General features: G+C 41.8%; 1 protein-coding gene and 1 long non-coding RNA gene across 3 annotated transcripts in view; both read right to left on the bottom strand.

The window, feature by feature from the left end:
• The window catches only part of LOC115893183, a 33,389-nt gene extending 26,434 nt beyond the window's left edge, over nt 1-6,955 (bottom strand). The window contains exon 1 of the long non-coding RNA XR_004053122.1: nt 6,895-6,955. This is a non-coding gene — a long non-coding RNA (uncharacterized LOC115893183). The remainder of the gene's footprint in view (nt 1-6,894) is intronic.
• A 7,907-nt stretch (nt 6,956-14,862) lies between these two features.
• On the bottom strand, nt 14,863-21,515 carry CTLA4 (cytotoxic T-lymphocyte associated protein 4). 2 transcript variants are annotated; one of them, XM_010352634.2, is made up of 4 exons: nt 20,743-21,511; nt 17,820-18,167; nt 17,266-17,375; nt 14,863-16,056 (listed from the first exon to the last, which is right to left on the bottom strand). In XM_010352634.2, the coding sequence occupies exons 1-4, from the start codon at nt 20,849-20,851 to the stop codon at nt 15,952-15,954; spliced, it is 672 nt and encodes a 223-aa protein (XP_010350936.1). In that variant the 5' UTR covers nt 20,852-21,511; the 3' UTR covers nt 14,863-15,951. The 2 variants fall into 2 exon arrangements, with proteins under 2 accessions (XP_010350936.1, XP_010350938.1); XM_010352636.2 differs by lacking the exon at nt 17,266-17,375 and having other exon boundaries at nt 20,743-21,515.
• Nucleotides 21,516-22,005: the final 490 nt, after the last annotated feature.

The raw sequence follows: 22,005 nt of genomic DNA, 5'->3' as shown, positions 1-22,005 counted from the left end.
TTTCCCCTGAATTCCTTGGACAGAGCAAACTCTGTGAGCCACCCACCTCATTTACAGTTTCAGAAAAGTTCACCTTCTAGCTCTGACCTTGCACTAAATACAGTCCTTCAGGGCTGTAATCATTTGCTTTATTCTGACCTCTTCTTGAACAGCCACAAATTACCAAGTGATCTCCCCTTGCTTATTCCTTTCAACATTCCTCACCTTACTATCCCCTGTCTTGGTTCTTCTCTTCCTCATCACAACGTCTCATGCCTTTGCTTTTTCTCCATGCTTCCCAGTCCCAAACTTGCCATTACTTGACGGCTATGTGGAGGTAGATGATCAGATTCTGTGCAAGCTTCTTCAGGGGAAGATGTTACCAAGAATATGGTTGTGCAACATGTTATTATTAAGCATACTGAAGTGCTTGCTCTGTTGGTACTGTGCTACATTCTGTAGGAAATACAGCAGAATATAAGGCAGAGACTTGACCTCAGGGAGTTTATAATTATTCAAAATTATTTCTAATGTACAAGCAGCACCCACTCCACCATGTTCTAAGAAAGTAGTTAGGAAATCCCAGGCAAGGAGAATAATGTTATGTGTACTATGGTGGTAAGAAGTGGATGATTACTAAATTTTCAATTTTCTCAAACCCCGTCCAGCAAAAGCATTAAGTATCTCCAATAATAAGTGGGTCTTTGCATGAGAAAAGCCATGAAATCATATGACAGGATCATCAAATGCATGTATATACATAAATCAGTTAGTGACTATTCTCTAAATCATGAATCTAAGTCCTTTTGCAAATCCGTGATAAATGGACCACATTCAGGCTATGCGTCCTTTTAAACAACTTACATCTGTTTCTTATAATTCATTAAGTGGCAAAATGCCATTCTACCAGTTCTATGCACCTATTGTTTAACTTGGCTCTGTTTTCAGCAGTCTGAATAGTGTTCTTTCAGCTGGACAATGTGTTTATTCATGTAGCTGTAGCTATTCTGTTACTAGGAGTGTGTGTTTGAAACAGACATAATGTCTGGAAGGAAAGAAAACACACAAAAGAAAAAAAATTAAATACATATCATTTTTTTCTCAATGACCTTTGCCCCCTCACATATATTAAACACATCGTACTCCTCAAAACATCTTTATAGAAGAAGACATCTATAGAGATTTTACAGAAGAAGACTTCAAAGAGTAGAAGACTATCTCAAGGTTAAATGTAAGTGGATGAGCTTCAACTCTACATTGCTCAAACACTGATAGACCTCCATGAGACGTCTCTTCCCTTACAGAAGACAGAGTGATACCTCTGTCCATCTTACAATGCTAAAAATGGCTAAATATACCCTGTCACTTAAATGGAGCTTCTTGGTTATAATTTTTAGTACAACATCTTCTGATTCAAGGCATCATTTTGTAGTGTGGGGAGCCTATGATTTTGAATGGCAGCATAGAATAAAATTGAGAAGAATCTTTTGTAAAATATTTCAACAGAGATGAAGAGAAGGGTTCTTGGGCCTACCTGATAAGGGTTCAACACGGGGAAACTGAATGGCTGCTCTTGGGAAAAGGGACTCTTTGAGTCCCAACAGGCTCTAGTGTTGAATGATTTCATACTAATAATGTGACTGTGTTTTTTAAAAAGTATTGTGGTGACCAGATTTGCCAAGGAGATAGGAAATCTGAGTAATGAGTGAAGTTGCCTGTCAATCATAAGGTAATTCAATAGGTGAAACAGAAAGAGATCTGTTGAGAAATGGTTGGCCACAGGGCGCGACACCTCATGAAATTTCTTGCTGGTGAAACTCTCTTCCTTTGCTGAGAAGGTCTCATTTGCTGAGCTTTCACAGATGTAGAAATATGGACTCAGCAGGTTGCAAAGCCAATTGACAGTTTCAATCGTGTCACTTACAAGAAGAATTTGATAACCAATTCAGAAATGAATTGTGCTCCTTTCCTCTTTTGATTAGCATACCTCACCAAACCCATTCTGACTGTTCCAAGTGTGCATCTCAAGTCTTACTTGTTGTGGAGCTTATATATTGAGTTCTTTCCAGAGAGCAAGGCTCTGCGGTTTATGTGGAGTGGAGAAGGAAGGGCATCTATTACGAAATCAAATGATTTGCCTTTCATTCAGTAATAAAAATTAACATTCTAGCAAGAAAGACCCAGGAACACAGGCTGTGTTGAATAATTTTACTTGCTCATTTCAAAACTTACAGGTCAATAATTCTATTAACATTTATGTTCCTTACTAAATATATCACAGAGATACTATCACAATAAAACGAAGCTGAAAATAGATTGAGTGAGTAAAAATGTCCTAATACAACTTTATTTCTTAACGAAGTTAATTAACATCCCTAAGCCCTGACCCTCTTATCTATAAATCCTGATCAGCCTGGCACTCCATAGTTCCAGAACAGTTATGATGGCCAAAGGAACCATCATTTCCTTTGACTACTACATTTCAGCACTACATATGAACATGCTTTTAAAAGAGAAATGTGTTCCTCAAATGAAAGATAATGAGAAAATTCAAACCCAGGTGATTAAATGACTTGCATGAAACTGGCAATTAATTGGTGATGGGACTGGGACACAGAGCTAGCCATTTTTATTTGCTAGCCAGATGTATTTCTTCTCCAGACCTTGTTACTTTTACCATTTCTTCTTGTGAAACCAACATAGCCACTTTAAAAGGCACGCTTTAGAAATAAGCACCGTACCCAAGCCTTTATGACCTAAAAGCAATCGAAAGAGTTTATCAAAAAGGAGAACAGCTATTCAAATGGCCATCTTTTAACTAATCAGGTACTCTTTCCACTAGAGACACTCAGTGAAAACCAGTTCTATGTCAGTCATTCCTCAGTGTCTAAGCCATCACAGTGGAAAAAATGGGCAAAGTAAAAAGAAAATATTTTCAAGACCTTTCAATACTGCCAGTGACAAACCTATTAACAACACACAAATTACTGATCATTGTAATTTATGTCCACAATTACATGTATGATTAACTAAGATGCAACTTGCTCAACATAGTTCATTTCCAAGACACAGGGACTTGAGATATTCCTTCATATGAATGAGGACTGCTTAATTCTGTTTTCAGGCTCTTAATGAAAGGAGAAGAGAAAAGAAAGAAGAAATTGATCTTTCTAAAAGCCATGTTCCAATTCCAATCTAACTTTATGTTTCTTTTCCCACCTTTTAAGTTATTGAACTGAATCAAATCGCAGCATCCAGGCCTGGTGTGCACAGTCATAAGCATTTCCAGGGGATTGCCTTGTACTTCCTACAGATCACATCTTGCTTAGTATACCCAGATGTACCCACTCCAAGCAACATCATGCACTGCTTATTCATCCCTGGGTCTTTTGCTGATGTACTTGCACACAGCCAGGCATTTATCACCTGGTATTTCTGTAATTTGCTTTTCTTCACAAATAGCACTTCTCTACACTTGTTCTTGATTGGAATTCACCTTGTTCATAACTGAAAACCTCTGCAGTTTATCATAAAGTCACCCTAAATTCTAATGATAGCCCAGTAGCCTCTCAGGCCTAGAAAAAACCTTGCAGACGTGATTCTGACCAACCACCTTCTGCTCTAGGGGAGGAAATGGAGACCCAGAGGCATAAAGGACATTTCCAGGAATATGGAATGTCTCGTTTAAGATTTCGGCACAAAATGGAATTCGTCTCAGATGATTTGACTGAGGAAATGTGAATTTAAAAAAAAAAACAAAACTACTTATAAAGGAGTGGACAGGATTAAGGCAAAACAGTGGATGCTGAGACCCGCCCCCCTCCCAGCAACCTGCACCAGCAGAAACTCCTACTTCTACAAAGTCTAAGATGAAACGGGGAAATAGCCACCGAATCCCAGTGAGGACAGGAAGATAGGAGGGGCTGCCAGACCACTCGAGGTGTAATCAAGGAAGGACACAACTACTGTCCTGGATGCTGTGTCAAAGCAGGGATGAATGGAAGAAATAGCCCAACCACTCTTCTGCCCACTCTCCCATCTCCTGCTGTGTCTTCTGGGGGTGGATTTCCATAGGGCAGGGCTGGCAGGGGGCGTGGCCCATTCAGGTCAGCTCCCCTAGGCATAGAACTGAGCAGGGATAGAATAGAGAACCAATCTGGAGGAGCAAAGGGAGAACAACCAACAGATATAGTGAATTCAACCACCCAACCTCCATTTTCACCAGGATCCATTTCATTACAAAGGCTCTTATTTGCCTAACTAATATTTACTGAAGGGAAAATAAAGAAAAGGTAAAAGAAACGCAGACAAGTAGGAAAAATGTAGAACAACCCTATGCCAGGCACTGAACCAAATACTACGAGGGGTCAAAAAGAAATAATAAAAGTATACTATAGTAATATACTTACCACATGTGTCAACTTAATATAGCATTTACCCTGTGTCAGGCCCATTCTGAGCACTTCATATATAGTAGCTCATTTAACCTGCAGCCTCATTTAACAGATGAGGAAACTGAGGCATAGTGCATTGAGAAGGATAGGCCCTAATCCTTTTGCTGAAAGGTCATGCTTTTGCCACTACTCTACACTGCCTCTCTAAAGTAAAAAAGTCCCTTGGGGAATTCATTAGATATTTAGGGAGATAGTGCCATTAATGTACAAAAACTTAATTGTCAGAATTAAACAATCACAATTTGCATCATTACAAGACAGCATGCGAATGAGTCCAAAGTGGGGAGTTCAGCTTGGACTGGAACAATCCGAGAAGAGACCAAGGTGATTATTAAACAGCACTTAACCCAGAAACAGCTCCAGCCAATGGCAGGCCTGCTGGGGCAGAGCCAAGAACAGAACCCAGGACTCCTAGTTCTCCAGGGAAGGATTACTAGTTCCCTTGCCCTTGACAATTGTCTTTGCAGGGCTTCACAGAAGTGTTCTCAGGGACAGAGTTCTAATTCACAGATCTGGCACCTCATCCAACAGGATCCCAGAGGGTCACCTTGCCCAGCCTTCTTCCCTCAGCCCAGGAAATATTATATGCTCTTTTGTCAAATGAAGCTCTTGTCAAACTCTTCTGCTCTCATTTTCTAGGTTCTGCGGGAAGGCCAGTGACCAGCAATTTTTAAATAACTAAACATAAGCTGGGCACGGTGGCTCACACCTGTAATCCCAGCACTTTGGGAGGCTGAGGCAGGCAGATCACTTGAGGTCAGTGACCAGTTTGAGACCAACCTTGCCAACATAGTGAAAACCTGTCTCTACCAAAAATACAAAAATTATTCTGGCATACAAAAATTATCCTGGTGTGGTGGCACACTCTTGTAATCCCAGCTACTTGGGAGGTGAGGCAAGAGAATCACTTGAACCCAGGAAGTGGAGGTTGCACTCCAGCCTGGGCGACTGAGCAAGACTCTGTCTCAAAAACAAACAAACAAACAAAAACATAGACTTGTAAATCTATGCACAGGAAAACATTCAAACAGCAGAATATAAGCAAAGTAAGATTAACCTTGTATGCTAAACATTTGTCCTTATTACAATCACTCTTGAATATAATTTAGACTCTGAGACAGATGCTTACATTTACTTTCTTAACTATCTCCCTCTTAGAAATTTACAGTATTTAATAAAAATATTAATGGAGGTATTTTTGTTTAAGGACCAAAGTAATTGTCTTCATGTGTGGATGCATTTTGATGCTGAAAGGAATAGACATCGCATTTGGTTTTATGATGTTGCTATGTGGTTTTCAATTAGGTTTCTGTTACGTTCTACAAACACAAAAACCAGCCTGTATCTAATTTAATACCTATAAATTTCCACAGATGACTGCAGAATACTGTAGGCTAGTGGATAAAGATTTTGCCGCATGTTTTCCAATTAGTAACTTAAAATTCTGTTTCTATCACATTCTTTTTTATTAAAATTTTCCATTCACTATTTTTTTTCCAGAGTGTGATTATAAAATAATTCTCTCAGTTTCACTAGACAAAAAAGACATCTGATTTGAAACAGTTTGTAGGTTAGGCAGCCAAGTTAGACAGAAATAGTTCAGCTGCAACTGAATAAAGCCAATAGTGTTAGGATGGCTGTCAAAAGTCAGATTCATCAAGACCAGTTTGATCCCAGTGTACATAATACACCACAGAAGATGGAATTTTTTTATTTTTTTGAGACAGGGTCTCACTCTGTCACCCAGACTGGAGTGCAGTAGCACAATCGTGGCTCACTGCAGCCCCAACATCCTGGGCTCCCAAGTTGCTGGAACACACCCCCACACCTGGCTAGTTTTTGTATTTTTCATGCCATGTTGTCCAGGTTGGTCTCAATGTCCTGAGCTCAAGTGATCTTCCTGCCTCGGTCTCCCAAAGTGCTGGGATTACAGGCATGAGCCACTATACGCAGCCTAGAAGATGGAAATTTCTGAGGGTATAGCAGGAGAATTTTACTTCTAGAGCAGCCACGAAATTCCTTCTATGTCTGTCTATGCTCAAAAATGCAGCTTTGTTCTCCTGCCACCAGAGCTCATGCCAATGTGCTGAAGGGTACAAGGTTGAGTGCAAGATTTAAGGAAAAGAGCACAGAGTTTGAAATCAGACTGACTTGAATTCAAATCTGTCTCTACCACTTACTATGATGAGATCTGGGGCAAATTATTTGACAAAAATAGAAATAATATCTTCCTCTTTAAAGGTTTGGGTAGACAAATATGGTAGGCACTCTCTCATCGCCCACATGAGCTCAATCTCGAGAAGAGGCAAGGTCATAAACAAAGGTTGATACTGCAGAGTGGTAAGAGCCAAAAGATTAAAGGACCAAATAAAGTGAGAGCAACCATGTGTGAGGGTTTAGAAAGGCATTACAGAAAACGGACATATGAGGTGGGTCTTAGAAAAGGCAGGAAGTAGCTTACAATCTCTGGAGTTCTCAATGATATCTTGAGTGCCAACTGTGATGATGATCCATGGTTCCCTAGAGAACTGCATTGAAAAGAATTTTTAGGACGCAACCGGGATCAGTGACCCAGCCTATGGCAGTATCTCCAGACAAGGTGTCTGTATTAGTATTCTCTGGAGGGACAGAACGAATGGAATAGATAGATAGATAGATGACAGATGATTGATAGATAGATAGATAGATAGATAGATAGATAGATAGATAGATAGATAGATACATAGATACATAGATACATAGATACATAGATAGATACATAGATAGATACATAGATACATAGAAAGGGGAGTTTATTAAGTATTAGCCCACACGATCAAAACGTCCCACGATAGGCCATCTGCAGGCTGAGGAGCAAAGAGAGCCAGCCTGAGTTCCAAAACTGAAGAACTTCCGGTCCAGTCGAGGGTAGGAAGCATCCACATGGGAAAATGATGCAGGCTGGGAGGCTAGACCAGTCTCTCTTTTCACATTTTTCTGCCACACTGGCAGCTGATGAGATGGTGCCCACCCAGATCCAGTGTGGGTCTGCCTTTCCCAGTCCACTGACTCAAATGTTAATCTCCTTTGGCAACACCCTCACAGACAAGCCCAGGATCAATACTTTGTATCCTTCAATCCAATCAAGTTGACACTCAGTATTAACCATCTCAGTCTCCAAAAGGTAGTACTCCCCAGTTTATGGGGTTTAACTAGTTGTTGGCCTCAGTTTACTGGCCCAGTATTCCAATTCTCCATGATACCCTGCCTAGCCTCACCTTAAGTGTGGGATCCTATTCTCAGTACTTCCAAATGTTGGCAGGTATCCTAATGTGAACTGATTGACCCACCAGAAGGTCAACAACCATCTGACTTTGGGCATTTCCTACCACATCCTTTCCTGCCGTGGCACCCCTCCTGCTAAGGTAGATCTCTGTGGACAGTGACGCCTGCCTGAATGGAGCCTGAACCCATAACAAGTCTCAGATGCAAGTAGTAGGAGGAGCTAGGCCAGCAGGAGCTAGTCATTCAAGCAGGCCCACTTCCCCAGCCCCCTGCCCAACTAGGTCCTCTGATGCCTCTCTTTACCTACCAGCTGCTGTTAGTGAGGATCCAACAGGCCTGCCCTGGCCAGTCTGCAGTATGACAGCGTCCAGCGCACTCTCTCTGACTCTGAATCCAAGCCGAATACAGAAAGAAAAATAATGCCAACCCCCTCTTTGGTCATGTGCTTCTGTGGAACACCAGCACCGAGTGCTCCAGGAAGCCCACAAAGAAAATCTAATCTCTCATTCATGTGACAGCCTTTCTTTCACACCTTACACACAGCTTTCATGCCATCCTTGAATCATGTCTTCTCAGGCACAAATTACAAACACTATCAACACTCCAACTAGCACAAGTGCAGTCCGTGCTACTCAGCTCCGCCTAGGTTTAAAGTACTCAGGGGTTCCTTCGTGATGTTTCCTGACGCCGCTCCTCCATAATCAGCTTTCACCCCTGCTTAGTGCCACCTGCCTCCACCCGCAGTGACCCAGAGTGGAATAATTACTTTTAACTCCCATTCCCGGCAGGGAAAGTCTTTTTCTGCTTTGACCCCAGATATTCCTACACTTCAACTTCTGGTAGAAATTACTTCTGCATAGCTACCTCCATCACAGTCTCGGCTGACTAGCTCCCTGCTTCTGCCTAGAGTCTCTCGCAATCTTCTATGTGGCCTGTGGCATTGGACCCAGCTCTATAACTTTATTCACCATATACCAGTTCACTTAATTTGCCATTTGGGGGCATCTTCAGGCCCTGGAGTCTGCTTTTGCCCTCTATTTTTTTTTTTCTCAAAGGGATGCATTGTCTTTTCTCAGCATCCCTCAGCCTCAACTCAGAGACCCTCCCTCCTCTTCACCCTCAACACCCCACCCTCAGCTTCTGCTCCAGGCTGGTTACTACCCTTTTAGAAACTAGCCCCATTCCAAAGTTCACAGATATGAATGCAAGGTAACTCCCACTGACTTCCATGTTCATTACATCCTGTGTCTCTAGCCTGTTTCAAATGGAGAATCACCCTCTTTGCCAGGAGCGTGCTACAGGTATCATGAAGATCAGAGCTTCTCACTGGCTGTGTTAATGATTTCCATTTTCCCCCATCTCTGAGCCAAGCATCAGTGTAAGAGAACCTATGAGACCTTAGGGCCAGAAAGGCATGCAAGCCAGCAATATTGCAGCACTGACTCCAGCGCCAGGAAATGGGAAAGCAGCTAGTTACTGCGAAAACTGTGAATTGGAGCCAGTGGTCCGTCTTTAAATGTCTTCAACTTCCTGTTTTCCTCACTGGTTACAGGAGAGAGCTGCTGCTGGTGACAATCTCAAAATAAGCACCTTCAGAAAGCTTTTTAAAACGTTCGTCCAAAAGAATATTGGCTGATGTCAACACCCATTTGTAACCCCTGTAATACATGCATTACTTCTCCAATACTTCAATCCCCTTTCACCTTCCAGTTTGCTCTTTTCCTTTTGCCAGTAACCCCCAGAAGTCAGATTTGGTCATTCGAAAAGAACATGGGCTTTGGAATTAAACATGTATCCTAATCCTGATTCTGCTACTTACTAGCTGTATGGCTTTGGGCAAGTAATTAAACCTTTCTGAACTTAGTTTTTTCATTTGTAAAATGGAGATGATGGCAGAACCTCTTCCACAGGGTTACTGTGGGAATTGCTTTAGCTAATGCACATCCATTTGTGCAGTATTGGAGGCTTCATAAGCTGGTTTCCTTTCCCTGTTCATTCAGGACAAGGAATTCACGAACGATATCTTAGTGAATCAGCTTCCTCAATAGGAAAGGAATACAGGGCTAGTCTTCATTTACAAATCCATGTTTCCTGTCCTTAACATACTGCTATGGTTTACCATAATGAAAAGGTGCTCACAGGAGACTAGAGACTATGTTTGAGTTGCAAGCTAACTACAAAGAAGGAAAGAAAAACTCTTTTTTTTTTTTTTGAGACAGAGTCTCACTCTGTTGCCCAGGTGGGAGTCCAGTGGCATGATCTTGGCTCACCGCAACCTCTGCCTCCCAGGTTCAAGAGATTCTGCTGCCTCAGCCTCCCACGTAGCTGGGATTACAGGAGCACACCACCATGCTCAGCTCTTTTTTTTTTTTTTTTTTTTTTTTTTTTAGTAGAGACAGGATTTCGCCATGTTGGCCAGGCTGGTCTCGAACTCCTGACCTCAAGAGATATGCCCACCTCGGCCTCCCAAAGTTCTGGGATTACAGGCATGAGCCACCGTACCTGGCCAGAAAAACTCATTTTCAACAAGGTGAAGAAAAAAGCTACCAGTGGGATGCATGCTGCATGGCTAACATGAAAAAGTGGAAGCAGGAAGAAAATGACAAACAGGAAGAAAAAGGTGATGATGTCCTTCAGGAAAGTGCTGCTCATGAGAAGTCATCTGTGTTATCTTCTAAAATTTGCAATCGTACCCTGAAATATATTTTTTACAATTCCTCTCAGAAAAAGCTTCTTCTTTTTGTTCAAATAGGTAGTATTACTTTGTGTGATGAATAAACATGTTTCTGAAACACTGTTGGTTGCTATGGTAACTTTACTGTGTGTGATGAAAAGAGCATGTATCATCTCAATGGGTTGTTCCACGACTTCCAGCGGCAATAGGAGCTTTTTCGGTGTACTGCAGGCTTTGCTGACAGACTGTTTATTGGCAGTGTTTTGCTTTGTGTTGTCCCCCTGCAGTATTCTTCTGTAGGATTGCTAAGAACAGGCTGGGTCACCTGAGATGCTTTTCCTAAGTCCCCTGCAAGGTTACAGAAGAAAGAGAAAAGATGGAGCCAACACTGGAGCAGCAACAGTGGTGATAATCACACCAAGGTGTAACAAGAGCACTTGAGATGGAGGTGGATGGAAAAGCGGGTTTTCTGTGGGTAGCCTGGAGTGGTAGCCGGGAGGTCTCAGAAGCAGCCTGGAAAGCACAGCTCCTGGCCAGAAAGGTGCACAGTGCCATCCACTGCAAAGCCCTGATGTGAAAACCTGGAGGTCTGACTTCTTAGCCTAGTTCAAATCTTGCCTCACCCTAGAACCTTGGACAAGGTCCCTAATGTCTTCGAGCCTTATGTTCTTCTAAAATCTGAGGATCATTTCCAATATCCTTTCCTAATCATCTGTGATGGTAGAATCCTGAGTTAAACCAGGGCTTCTGAAAGTATGGCCTAAAGGCTCTCTGAAGAATTAAAATCCCCAGACCCTGCCTCAGACCTTATAAGTGAGAAGTTTTGGGTCAGAGGCACCTCAATCTACACTTTTTCCAAATGCTTCAGATGATTATTGTACGAAATAAATGTAAGCACAAAGAGTGCACCCATGAAGGCAGATTTCCAAGAAGGGTCTGAATGTCAGATTCCTTGCAATATGCACCAGGATGGGTTAACTTCCTCTAAGAAAATTGCTTAGAAGAGAAATAGCTACCTCTTCTGCAGGTCTCATTAGCTTCCAGTGACATAGCATCAATCCCAGATGTGCCTGGGAGTGAGAACAGGAGATTGTGTTACAGTTGGAACAGTGGTCGCAGTCTCAGGTTGTTCTTGCACAGAAACTTCTGAAGAGGGGTCTCTAGTACACTTTTTTTTTGGGGGGCGGCAGGGACGGAGCCTCACTCTGTCACCCGGGCTGGAGTGCAGTGGTATGATCTTTCTCACTGCAACCTCTGCCTCCCGGTTCAAGCGATTCTCCTGCCTCAGCCTCCCAAGTAGCTGGGACTACAGGCACCCGCCACTGTATCTGGTTAATTTTTGTATTTTTAGTAGAGACAGGGTTTCACCATATTGGCCAGGCTGGTCTCGAACTCCTGACCTCAAGTGATTTGCCCACCTCAGCTCCTAAAGTGCTGGGATTACAGGTGTGAGCCACTGTACCCAGTCTCCAGTACACTTTTTACTCACACTGCCTTAGAAGCATAAGCTTTCCTGCTGATAGCGTTGTCAGATAAAATACAGGGCAGACTGTTTACTTGTTTTTGTGGGGTTTTTTGGTTGAATCTGGCAAACTTACTTCGAGTCCCTATCCCAGCATGAAGGCAAGGAAACATGAAAGAGGAAAGAATAAACTTTTCCTCCCTTTTTACCAATAGGGTGTGTCATGTTTCTGGACTGAACAGAAAAAATTGACCTGAGATGAGAAAAAAATATATCTATATGAAATAAAACAAGGTCTCTACAGAGCCTGAGTCATGGCTCTAACCAGGTGCAAACAACAAGTGAGGCAATGGGAATAACTTTCCAGAGAAAGCCATGTTCTCCTTTGCTTTGAGACCTCCCAAAAAAATAACTTAATTTATAAAGTCTTGAACTTCTCAACTGGCTTTGCTCTAGTTAACAACACAGTGACATCAACATTTCACAAGCTCAGTCCCAACTACGTTGAACAAACTCTCTATTAACTGGGGATATGGAAGAAGGCTCAGACTGGGTATAAAAATATAGTCAATTTTGGCAACAACCAACAATTCAAAAGAGAAAAAGAATAAAAATAAGAATTCACTAAAGAAAGAAAAAGATTGGAAGTAAGAGTGGATTAAGATAAAAGTAGAATGAATGAGACACAGTAGGCAGCTGTAGCTCACAGTCCAGAGTCTTTAAGGTTTAAGACAAAATATGAGTAGACCTGCACAAAGTTCTGCTGATCAAATAGGATAGAGATTAAGCTGGGACTGCCTAAGAAAACACTGATGGGTTCTGTATGGAAAATGGTCCTGGAGGTCCTAGTTCTCCAACTCATCAATCCATTTATTTGAGCATCTACTGTGTGCCTAAAGTTGTGATATCCCTGTCTTGGAGAAGTTCCTGATCTAACTAGGCAGAAAAGATATGCATGCTTGAAATTATTAGAGATGAAACCACGTATAGTTATGAAACAAAAGGGGAGAAATCCACATGAGCTTAAAGTGTCAGCAAATCTGATGGTGGAGGCAAAATTTGGGATTAGTCTTGATGGGTGTGAGAATGAAGGATTATAATATTTGGAGGTGAGAAATGAGGAAATGGGAAGTAGCAGGAATGCAAGTACCACGCTGAAGAAAGAGACATGAGCAGAGGCATCTGCTAGGAGCCATGTTGGAGGAGGAGCTGAATCTGTAGCCCCTGGGCACTCTATCCGGCTCCCTTGTCATCCACATTCCTGCCAGGGACAAGTGGTTCCAAGGAGGAGGGTTGCAGTGCCCAGGCTCCCCCTGCATGGTAGTCCAAGCCCCATTTAAGTTCATGGATTATTTGGGCTTGGAGCTGCCCCAGGAGGACCCTGATCCCAGAAATGCAGATGGTGATGAAGGCTGGAATCCCATGTGATGGTTGGTCCTCTGATTTGGGGACAGTTCACCTCTCTGAGTACTGTAGACATAGGATCTTCTCTCATAAATGACATGGGGATTAGCAGAGGCTTTCATTTGGTGCCCAGATGCACTCCCTTATCCTCATGTTTGCTTTCTCCCCTTTCAGCGGGAGAAAGTCTTTCAGCACATCATAGTCTTTCTTGTACAATTCTTCTGCCATAGGGGAAGCTTTTTTGAGCTAAAGGGTATTTTATTTTTATAAGATTGAGACTGAACGGAGGGGGCAAGGCTTACCTCAGTTTACAACAAATGGTAGAATTTTAGGCAATAGCAGAGGAAATATTAAGCTTATATAAAGTAGTCCATTATTAAGGGTGTCTGAAAGATACCTGGAGGGCATGACTTGTGTAAGGCACTCTCTGTCACTTAGATCTGCCTATCAACTATGAAAAAGGGTAATCTCTCTAAAGATGTTTAGAGGAGTAGAAATGATATACTATCCACTGAGGTTCCTGATTGGTGTTTTTCTTCATGGCTACCATCCAAAGGCCTAGAGAGCAAGAAGCACAGTCTTCCACAGAAAAGGAGCTCATTCTAGGTAATAATCATTACCTTACTTTGAAAGACCTATTCATTTTTATTTAACAACCCCTTATGAAATGCTTACTGTGTGCTGTCTTGTGTGTTTGTTAGTACTTGCTGGGGAAAGAAAGAGAGAGAGAGAGAGAAAGAGAGCAAGAGCAAGCAAGAGAATGAGCAAGGGGGAGAGACAGAGGAAGAGACACAGAGTTGCCTAAGCAGTGATTCTCAAAACTTGATGGGTATAAGAAGCACTGGGAAGATTTTTGGAAATACAAACTCCTGGCCCCACCACTCAAAGATTCTGATTCAACGCATCTGGGAATAAGTGTGAATCGGTGTTTTTAGTAAGTGACCCAGTGGATTCGGTTACAGGTGGTCCCTGACCACATTGAGAATCATTGCAAAAGACAATAACAGGATGTGGAGGTCAAAAATAGGAAACCTTAAGTGGAAACCAAACGTGCTGAGACTATACATTGGTTAAGCAAGAATCACAGAGGGCTTAGTGTGCCAGGCCCAGGTGTGCCAGCTAACAGCAACATAGGACCACAGGTGTGTGTTTTCCCCACATTTGCAAAATAGTTCATTTGGAAGCCACAAGGAAAAGCTCTATTTGTCAGGAAGGCAGATCAAAATGGCTGCAAGGGACTTGGTTGCCAACATTGGAGTTGCTATGACAACTGTAATGCCTGTGAGAGTTGAGCTGAGAAAGCAAGGGGTAAGAAAGAGGAGGTGAAGAATCTGTGTTAAACAGCATGCTGATTGATTTATAAAGGACTGCTATGTCCGTGTTAACCCACGTTATATCCCAAATAGTGGTGAAGAAATCAAAAGGAAAGAGGATGGATACCTTCCAAGAATTACTTGCAGGTAATGGGCTGGTGCAAACCTGACTCATGAAGCATTATTTGTCCTTCTGTGATTTTTCAATTTGTTTCCAGTATTTCAAATATTGGAGACTCCACAGCTACTGAATGAATGAATCAAAAATTTAAACACAATACTCAAATGCAAGGATGATAAAGACAACTCCGGAAAATGACCACCACAGATTTTTATTTAATTAAAAATATTATACATGTTGTTGCATTTTCATGGAAAATATTGAGTTAAAAACACCAGCAGTGTTAATTTTTAGAAACCTTCATGTACCCCATTTTGCCACCTGCTGCCTTCTTTTGTCCATGGCATTAACCACATATTTGTAAGAATTGGACCCATCGAATTGGAGCTTCTTAGAAGGTCATACCTATGGGTTTCCTGGAGTAAGCCATTGTCTTCAAGACAGTGTTCTGTCAAGTCAACTCAGATACCACCAGCTGTGGCTTCCTTGCAAACCATTGAAAGGAACTGGTGTAAAAGCCCCAAAGCACATGTCAACACCAACTCAGCACAATTCCGTGCAATCAAGCACTGCTATGACCTTATCCAGTTTCCAAGCCAGTTAGCAAATGACCTTGTGTTCTACCTGGTGTATTAGTGTCCTGAGCTCCTCCACAAAACTTCTCTGGGACCCATGGTGGAAAGACACTGCCATATAGTGTTTATATTCAAACCATAAACAAATACACAAAAACATATGTGGCTCCTTGCACAATACTATCAAATTAAAATATATATATGCAATACAACCTTTAGCATCACTGGCTAAAACATAGCCATGTGAGTATTTTTGAAGCCTTGATGTAATTATACATTTGTTTCAGAAATAAAAGGCATAAAATTTAACTTGAAAAGATCATTTCGGCTATAAACGTCTCATACATAAATACAAGATGTGTACAATATAGTCCTCTCTCTCTTTCCCTGCCTTTTCTTTCTTTGGACTGTGCCATTCCTTAATTCCTTGACCCACATCATAATGCTGCATCCCCATATTATTCCCAAGTGATGCTTTCACTAAAAATGGAGCTGATGTGACAGAAACATCCCAGCTCTGTCTTTCTGCTCCTTTGCTTTAAATTGTAGTACACGTAATTTGGGTTCTGCATCCAACTTTATATTAAAGAGAGATGAATTCCTCCCAAATGCACAAACAAATAAAAATAGCTGGATAGCAAAAAAGTTAGAATTGCCTCAGCTCTTGGAAATTGAAATATGGACTCTCTTCTTCATAATGGTTTCTCAATTGATGGGAATAAAATAAGGCTGAAATTGCTTTTCACATTCTGGCTCTGTTGGGGGCATTTTCACATAGACCCCTGTTGTAAGAGGGCTTCTTTTCTTTAGCTGTCAAACACAAAAAGAAACAGTAATTACTACTGAGGAATACAGAAGCCACTTCTAACCATAATAGAACTCAACACATATTGGGTCCCTACCTGGTTAAAAATGAATGTTCACAGCACACAGAATTATAAACCTCAGGAGATTTTCTTGATTCAACTATTAAAATTTATTTTACATAAATAACTGTGATTTTGATGTTAAATGGCAATCATTTGCCTTGAATGGAAGATAGGAGAAAGAGACTTTGAGAAAGCTTCACAAAGAACACCCAGAAAGCCTATGATAATTGATCGATCTTGTCTGCAAGAGAATAAGCTTGATAAGGTAATAAGCTTTAGTTATCCTGTTTGAGAGCTGTATTTCTCATCTCCACTGCTGAACCTATAGCAAGGGACATCTCTCTCAGGTTGGGTGGAGGATGTTGGAATAGAGTGTATCTTTGTGTATGTGTATAAGAGACAGAGAGTGAGAAAGAGAGAGAGAGAGAGAGAGAGAGAGAGAGAGAGAAAGGGAGAGAAGATGGCAGAGGAAGAGAAGAAGGGAGGGAGGGAGAAGGGTGAGTCTGTAATGGCAAAGCCAGCCTTAGGCAGAGGTGTCTGAGAGGGACTGTCAAAAAGAAATCCTGACAGGAGGCCTGATTCCATACTTCTACCTCTTCTACCACTAACACCTGTAATAAATAAAAACTGGGACTTTCATTTCCCAGTAAAGCAAACTGGATAATAGGGATAGGTTTTATGTGAGCAGCTACAGCTTGGACAAGGAAGGTACCAGAGTGGCACAAAGAGGTGAATTCCAGGTGATGAAGAGGGACATGGAGAAGGAGAATAAAGACCATCTAGATGGTCCTCTCTAGCAGCATTCTGCCCAGCCTAATCTCATGTTTTCAGGGTTGTTAGCTTAAGTACAATTGTCATGAAGACAAAGAGCAAAACAGCTGCCCCATGTTATTGCAACAGTTACTCAAATTGAAACCCTGCTCAGAAGCACACGAACATTCAATATCAAACAAATTCATCTAAAATATTAGTCATTCTGAAACCTCAAATGCCAATGCCTACGGTTCTAGTGTGTTCTTTACCACTGTCCTTCTTTCTCTTCATTTATTGCCTCATCTCAAGAACACTAAACTCAACACCATCTTTTGGGCAGTTGATACCACTAAAGGTATCCCCATCAGACATGGTGCACCATCAGCACCACACTCACCATTTTGCTCAAAGAAACAGCTGTGAGGAGAAAGCTATAAAAAAACAACCCCGAACTAACTGCTGCAAGGATCCAGAGGAGGAAGTCAGAATCTGGGCACGGTTCTGGATCTGCAACAGAAAACAAAGCAGAGCCTCCCTGAGACGGTTTTAAACTCTAGGGCTCTACTCTCCAACATTGGTGGAAAAAGGACATTAGAGCTTCCAGGCCTTGAGGTCCACCCCTAAATTGCATGGGTAGCCCACCAATAGGTTTGGCTATTTGGGACTACTTCCCCAGGAACATCATATCATATCAAAAGCATGGGTCAAGCGTCATGATGATTAGCACTCCAGAGCAAGTGCCCCAACTTCCCCCAATCATTTTATTTTATAGTCAGAATGCTATGAAGGTTGCCACCCATCATAAGCAAGGCTACCATGTGGTAGAGAACTCTTAAAGAGAATTTCCACAGTCCTAAAAATAAACAACCTGAAATTAAGGGACAAAATTGTTTTTATGCATAGAAGACTGCAATGCAACAGGTGTCAACTCAGTGAAATGGCTTTGCTCACCAATTACATAAATCTGGGTTCCGTTGCCTATTCCCATGTAGTATGGTGGTGGGTACATGAGCTCCACCTTGCAGATGTAGAGTCCTGTGTCCATAGCCCTCAGTCCTTGGATAGTGAGGTTCACTTGATTTCCACTGGAGGTGCCCATGCAGATGGAATCATCTAGGAAGGTCAACTCATTCCCCATCATGTACGTTGCCGCACAGACTTCAGTCACCTGGCTGTCAGCCTGCCGAAGCACTGTCACCCGGACCTCAGTGGCTTTGCCTGGAGACGCATACTCACACACAAAGCTGGCGATCCCTCGGCTGTTGGCCAGCACCACAGCAGGCTGGGCCACGTGCATTGCTAGCATGGAAAAGCCAGAGGGAACTCAGTGAACTCATGCTCCTTCACGACCAAGCCCAGGCAAGCCCTTCTGCCTTCTAGCTTCATCCCCATGGCCTTCTCTCCCCCGTCAACAAATCCATCACTTACCCCTTCCCCTCTCCACACCCCCAGCCTCCCCTCCATCTCTCAACTGTTTTCCAGCTACTCTCCATATAGATGTTTTCTTACTGAGAAATAGATTCTTCAAGGTGCTTGTGACAGGAAGGACACTGATATGACAAACAGAAGACCTGGCTCTCCCATGAAATATGTGATTTGGAGCAAGTCACACTTCCGCCATGTCCTTCATTTTTCTCATGTATAGTAAGAGAGAATTAGATGAGATGGTATCTTCTCTGGTATTCTAAGGTTATGATAGAACAATAGGAGCTATATAGTTCCGGAACTAAAATGAGTGGTAGGGGAAATTCTGAAGGCTGAGGTACAGAATCTTGCTTTATCTCTCAAAGCCTATGTCAACTTATTGAGCTTGCCCTGAACCTCTATCACCCAGCAGTAGCTGTGTCTTGATGCACTGTACCAGCCTCCGCCTTCGCTGGCATTGTTGTAGAGTGGAAGATGTTGTTAGATGAAGGAAGCCACAGAGCCGAGGGCACCAGGTCGTTTCCTCTCTAGGTTGAGGCAACCCTCCTGTTAACTCCTGTGGGCTTCCCCTGACACCACGCCGCCTCTCTGCCCTTTCTTTCTCCTTCTCTTGAACACTCCCGTGCTCCTCTGTTTTCTCTTTTCCCACAGGATAAAGGAGATAAAGCTCTCCATACAGAGAGGCTTGCATCAACTCAAAAATAGTGGCTGCATGCCAAATTACTTTCCTGTAACTAATCTGGCCCCTCTCCAGTCAGTTTAGTGGGTCAAGTGAAACCCAAAACTTGTGTTACATGATGTCACTCATCTGCTCAATCCCTTTGACTCTTTACTAACACCAATTGCAAAAACAAATAAAATAAATAACATTCAATGAGTCCCCCATGATCCAATTCCAATCTATCACTCCAGTCTGAATTTCTAGGACACACTTTCCTGCTTATAAATCATCCTATATTAGAGACACTAGTCCCTTCCGCCAAGCCACCTGTACTGGACATCTGTCCTCAGAAGAGAAAACAGTTTGGCAGCAGCCACTGTCATGTCTATTCCAGCAGCTCTAGCTAGCTAGACTATAGTTTCCTTCCCTAACCCTCGCCTCTGCCTATCAGAGATGCCCTCTGAGCATCCTTAGCACTGTGATAACTCCATTGCAGTACTTCATTACATTCTGCCCTGTATTAAAGTTATTCGTGAGTTAATCACATCTCTCCACTCTTTTACTTGTGGTTCATGAACTCCTGTGAGCAGTGATTATATGCCACCCAAGTGAGCACTCAATAATCTTTATTGTATTGACTCTAAGCTTAAGAAATCCTAAATGTCCTGCCCTCTCCCCAAGCAAGCTCACACTTATCACCACTAAATGTGGTCACACTCAACTTTCCAGTATCTGTCATAGGAGGGTCCTGCCTGGTTACTGGTTGAGATAAATTTACTTTAGGAAATTTAAATACTTCTAAGAGCATTTATTTAATCTTTACATATTTAAAACATGTAAAAATAAGAAAATATATGTGAATATTTCTTCTCCAGTAAAAATTAAACCATCAAATATCTTTTGAGCACCTACTTCATGCAAACTACATGGTTTCTTAACCAAGAAGGTCTAGAGAGAGATAAGGTTGAGATTCAATGGAAATACTCATCATTTTAAGCCATGTAACAAACCTGGTGTCAGTCTCTGAAGAGATGAAAACTGAGGATCTGCATCTGAAACCCACATGTAGGTCAGGCAACAATTAAGTATTGTATGCCAAACAGACTGGTGGCTTGCTTTCTTTCCTTTTTCTTGTGTTTTTTTGTTTCTTTGTTTGTTTTGTTTTTGCAATTTCAAGCTTTTATTTTTAAATAATTGGCTAATTAGCTTGTAGAATTGATTAAGAGAACCTTAAAACCTTGAATTAAGTAAAGAAGGCATTCTTCCCATGATTTCCCTACATTTTAAACAAGCTGGCTAATTCGTTTATAAAGCATATGAATCCGAGGACCTTAAAACCTTGAATTGTATGGCAAAGAAACTCTTCCCAGGATTTGCTTAAATTAATTAAAAAAAAAAAAGAAAGAAAGAAAGAAAGAAACTTGTGAGCTCATCCTGAAACCCAGCTCAAATGTATTCAGGACTATGGATATCCTTTCCCTCTTAAATTACTTCCAGTCTCATAGAAGGGTCTGAAATTGCCTGTGTCTCTCTCCTAAACCAACTCACATGCATTCATGAAGCCCCTACTAAATACCTGGCACTCTGTTCTGAGCTATCTCTTTGCTTATTTGCTGCCGCCCAACTGTTCCCTGCTGACCCTGGAATACAGAGCCAGCCAAGCCAGATTGGAGTTTTACCTTTAACTTCTGGCTTTGCTGTAAATCACTGCCCTTGACTGCTGAAAGAAATGAAACCCAGGTGGGAGAAACACCTCCTCCATCTTCATACTCCAAAAGTCTCACTCACCTTCGGAGAAGACAGGGATGAAGAGAAGAGAAAACAGGAGAGTGTAGGGCCGGGTCCTGGTAGCCAGGTTCAGCCGAGCCTTGTGCCGCTGAAATCCAAGGCAAGCCATGGCTTTATGGGAGCGGTGTTCAGGTCTTCAGGAAGTAGAGCGAAACCTTTCAGGATCCTGAAGCTTTGAAATGTGTTTGAACCCACACAGAATCAAGGACTTTATATAGATAGCTTTGATCCCAGGTATGTATTACACATGTGCACACACAGAAGGCACTTGAATAGAAAGCCTTTTTGTTTTGGTTTTACGAGAAAGGAAGCCGTGGGTTTAGCTGTTACGTCGAAAAGACAACCTCAAGCACTCAACTGAACAAAACAAGCCAATCCATGGATGGAAAATGTATTCAATTTGAAACTGAAGCTTCATGTTCACTTTGAGGATCTGGACAACTAAGTGGAGATTTGGAGAATTTCCTGGAGTACAAGGGTCCTCCTAATTTTATTCAATCTCCTGGGCATCCTTAACCATCCAGTCCAATTCATTTCGTTGACATCTCCAAAACTGCTAGGCTGCTAACTTTCTGATCCCTTGGGCTAATGGCAGGATTTGTCTGCAGGCATCATTAATAAAAACTGTATTCTATCTGTGAAGCACCATCCTTCTAATCGTTCCTTGACATGCTTTACAAATAAGTGTATTTCTCCTAATTCCATTTAGCATTTGGTTAAGAGAAAATACCAAAATCACAAGAAATAAACTGAAAACAGGCAGAAAAAAAAGCTGCCTCTGGTTTTGCAGAAGGAAAGAATTCAGATGTTCTTAAAAGCCTTAACTCAACAGAGACAAAACAGAGTTAAAGAAGGTCCAAAGAAAAGCCAATCCACATGATTCAAGAGATTAGAGCCTTCCATAAAAGGATAGACTTTTTTTTTTCTAATACAAGTTTTTCAAGCAGAAAATTCAAAAGTGAAGGTTAAATATAACCAGAGTCCTTAAATTTGTGACCGCTGTAGAGAGGACCAACGATCTAACAAAAAGAGTTTGAAACATTGAGGACCTTTCTTAAATCTGGAGAATTTTCATACATTTTAATAAAGAAAGAAACATTTATAGGGAGCCTGTAATATGCCAGGAGTTGTGTGCACTTAGGATTGAATGATGACAAAACAAAAACATAGCTGATACCTTAAGGGGCTTCTAGAAGGCTGACATGCAAACAGACAGTTGCAACAGGGAATATGGCATTTGCCTACTCCAGTCTGTCCATGGTT

This window comes from Rhinopithecus roxellana, chromosome 14, assembly GCF_007565055.1.
Source record: "Rhinopithecus roxellana isolate Shanxi Qingling chromosome 14, ASM756505v1, whole genome shotgun sequence".
Classification (NCBI taxonomy): domain Eukaryota; kingdom Metazoa; phylum Chordata; class Mammalia; order Primates; family Cercopithecidae; genus Rhinopithecus; species Rhinopithecus roxellana.
The sequence above is the reverse complement of the archived record's forward strand: the minus strand, read 5'-3'. Positions and strand labels throughout refer to the sequence as shown.

Excerpts from the sequence above, each read along its gene's own strand:
- CTLA4 (XM_010352634.2), bottom strand. The coding sequence starts at position 20,851 with ATGGCTTGCCTTGGATTTCAGCGGCACAAGGCTCGGCTGAACCTGGCT. Across the intron at positions 17,376-17,819 it reads AACCCAGATTTATGTAATTG|ATCCAGAACCGTGCCCAGAT; the intron begins GTGAGCAAAGCC and ends TTTCTGTTGCAG. Across the intron at positions 16,057-17,265 it reads CTGTTTCTTTGAGCAAAATG|CTAAAGAAAAGAAGCCCTCT; the intron begins GTGAGTGTGGTG and ends TGTGTTTGACAG.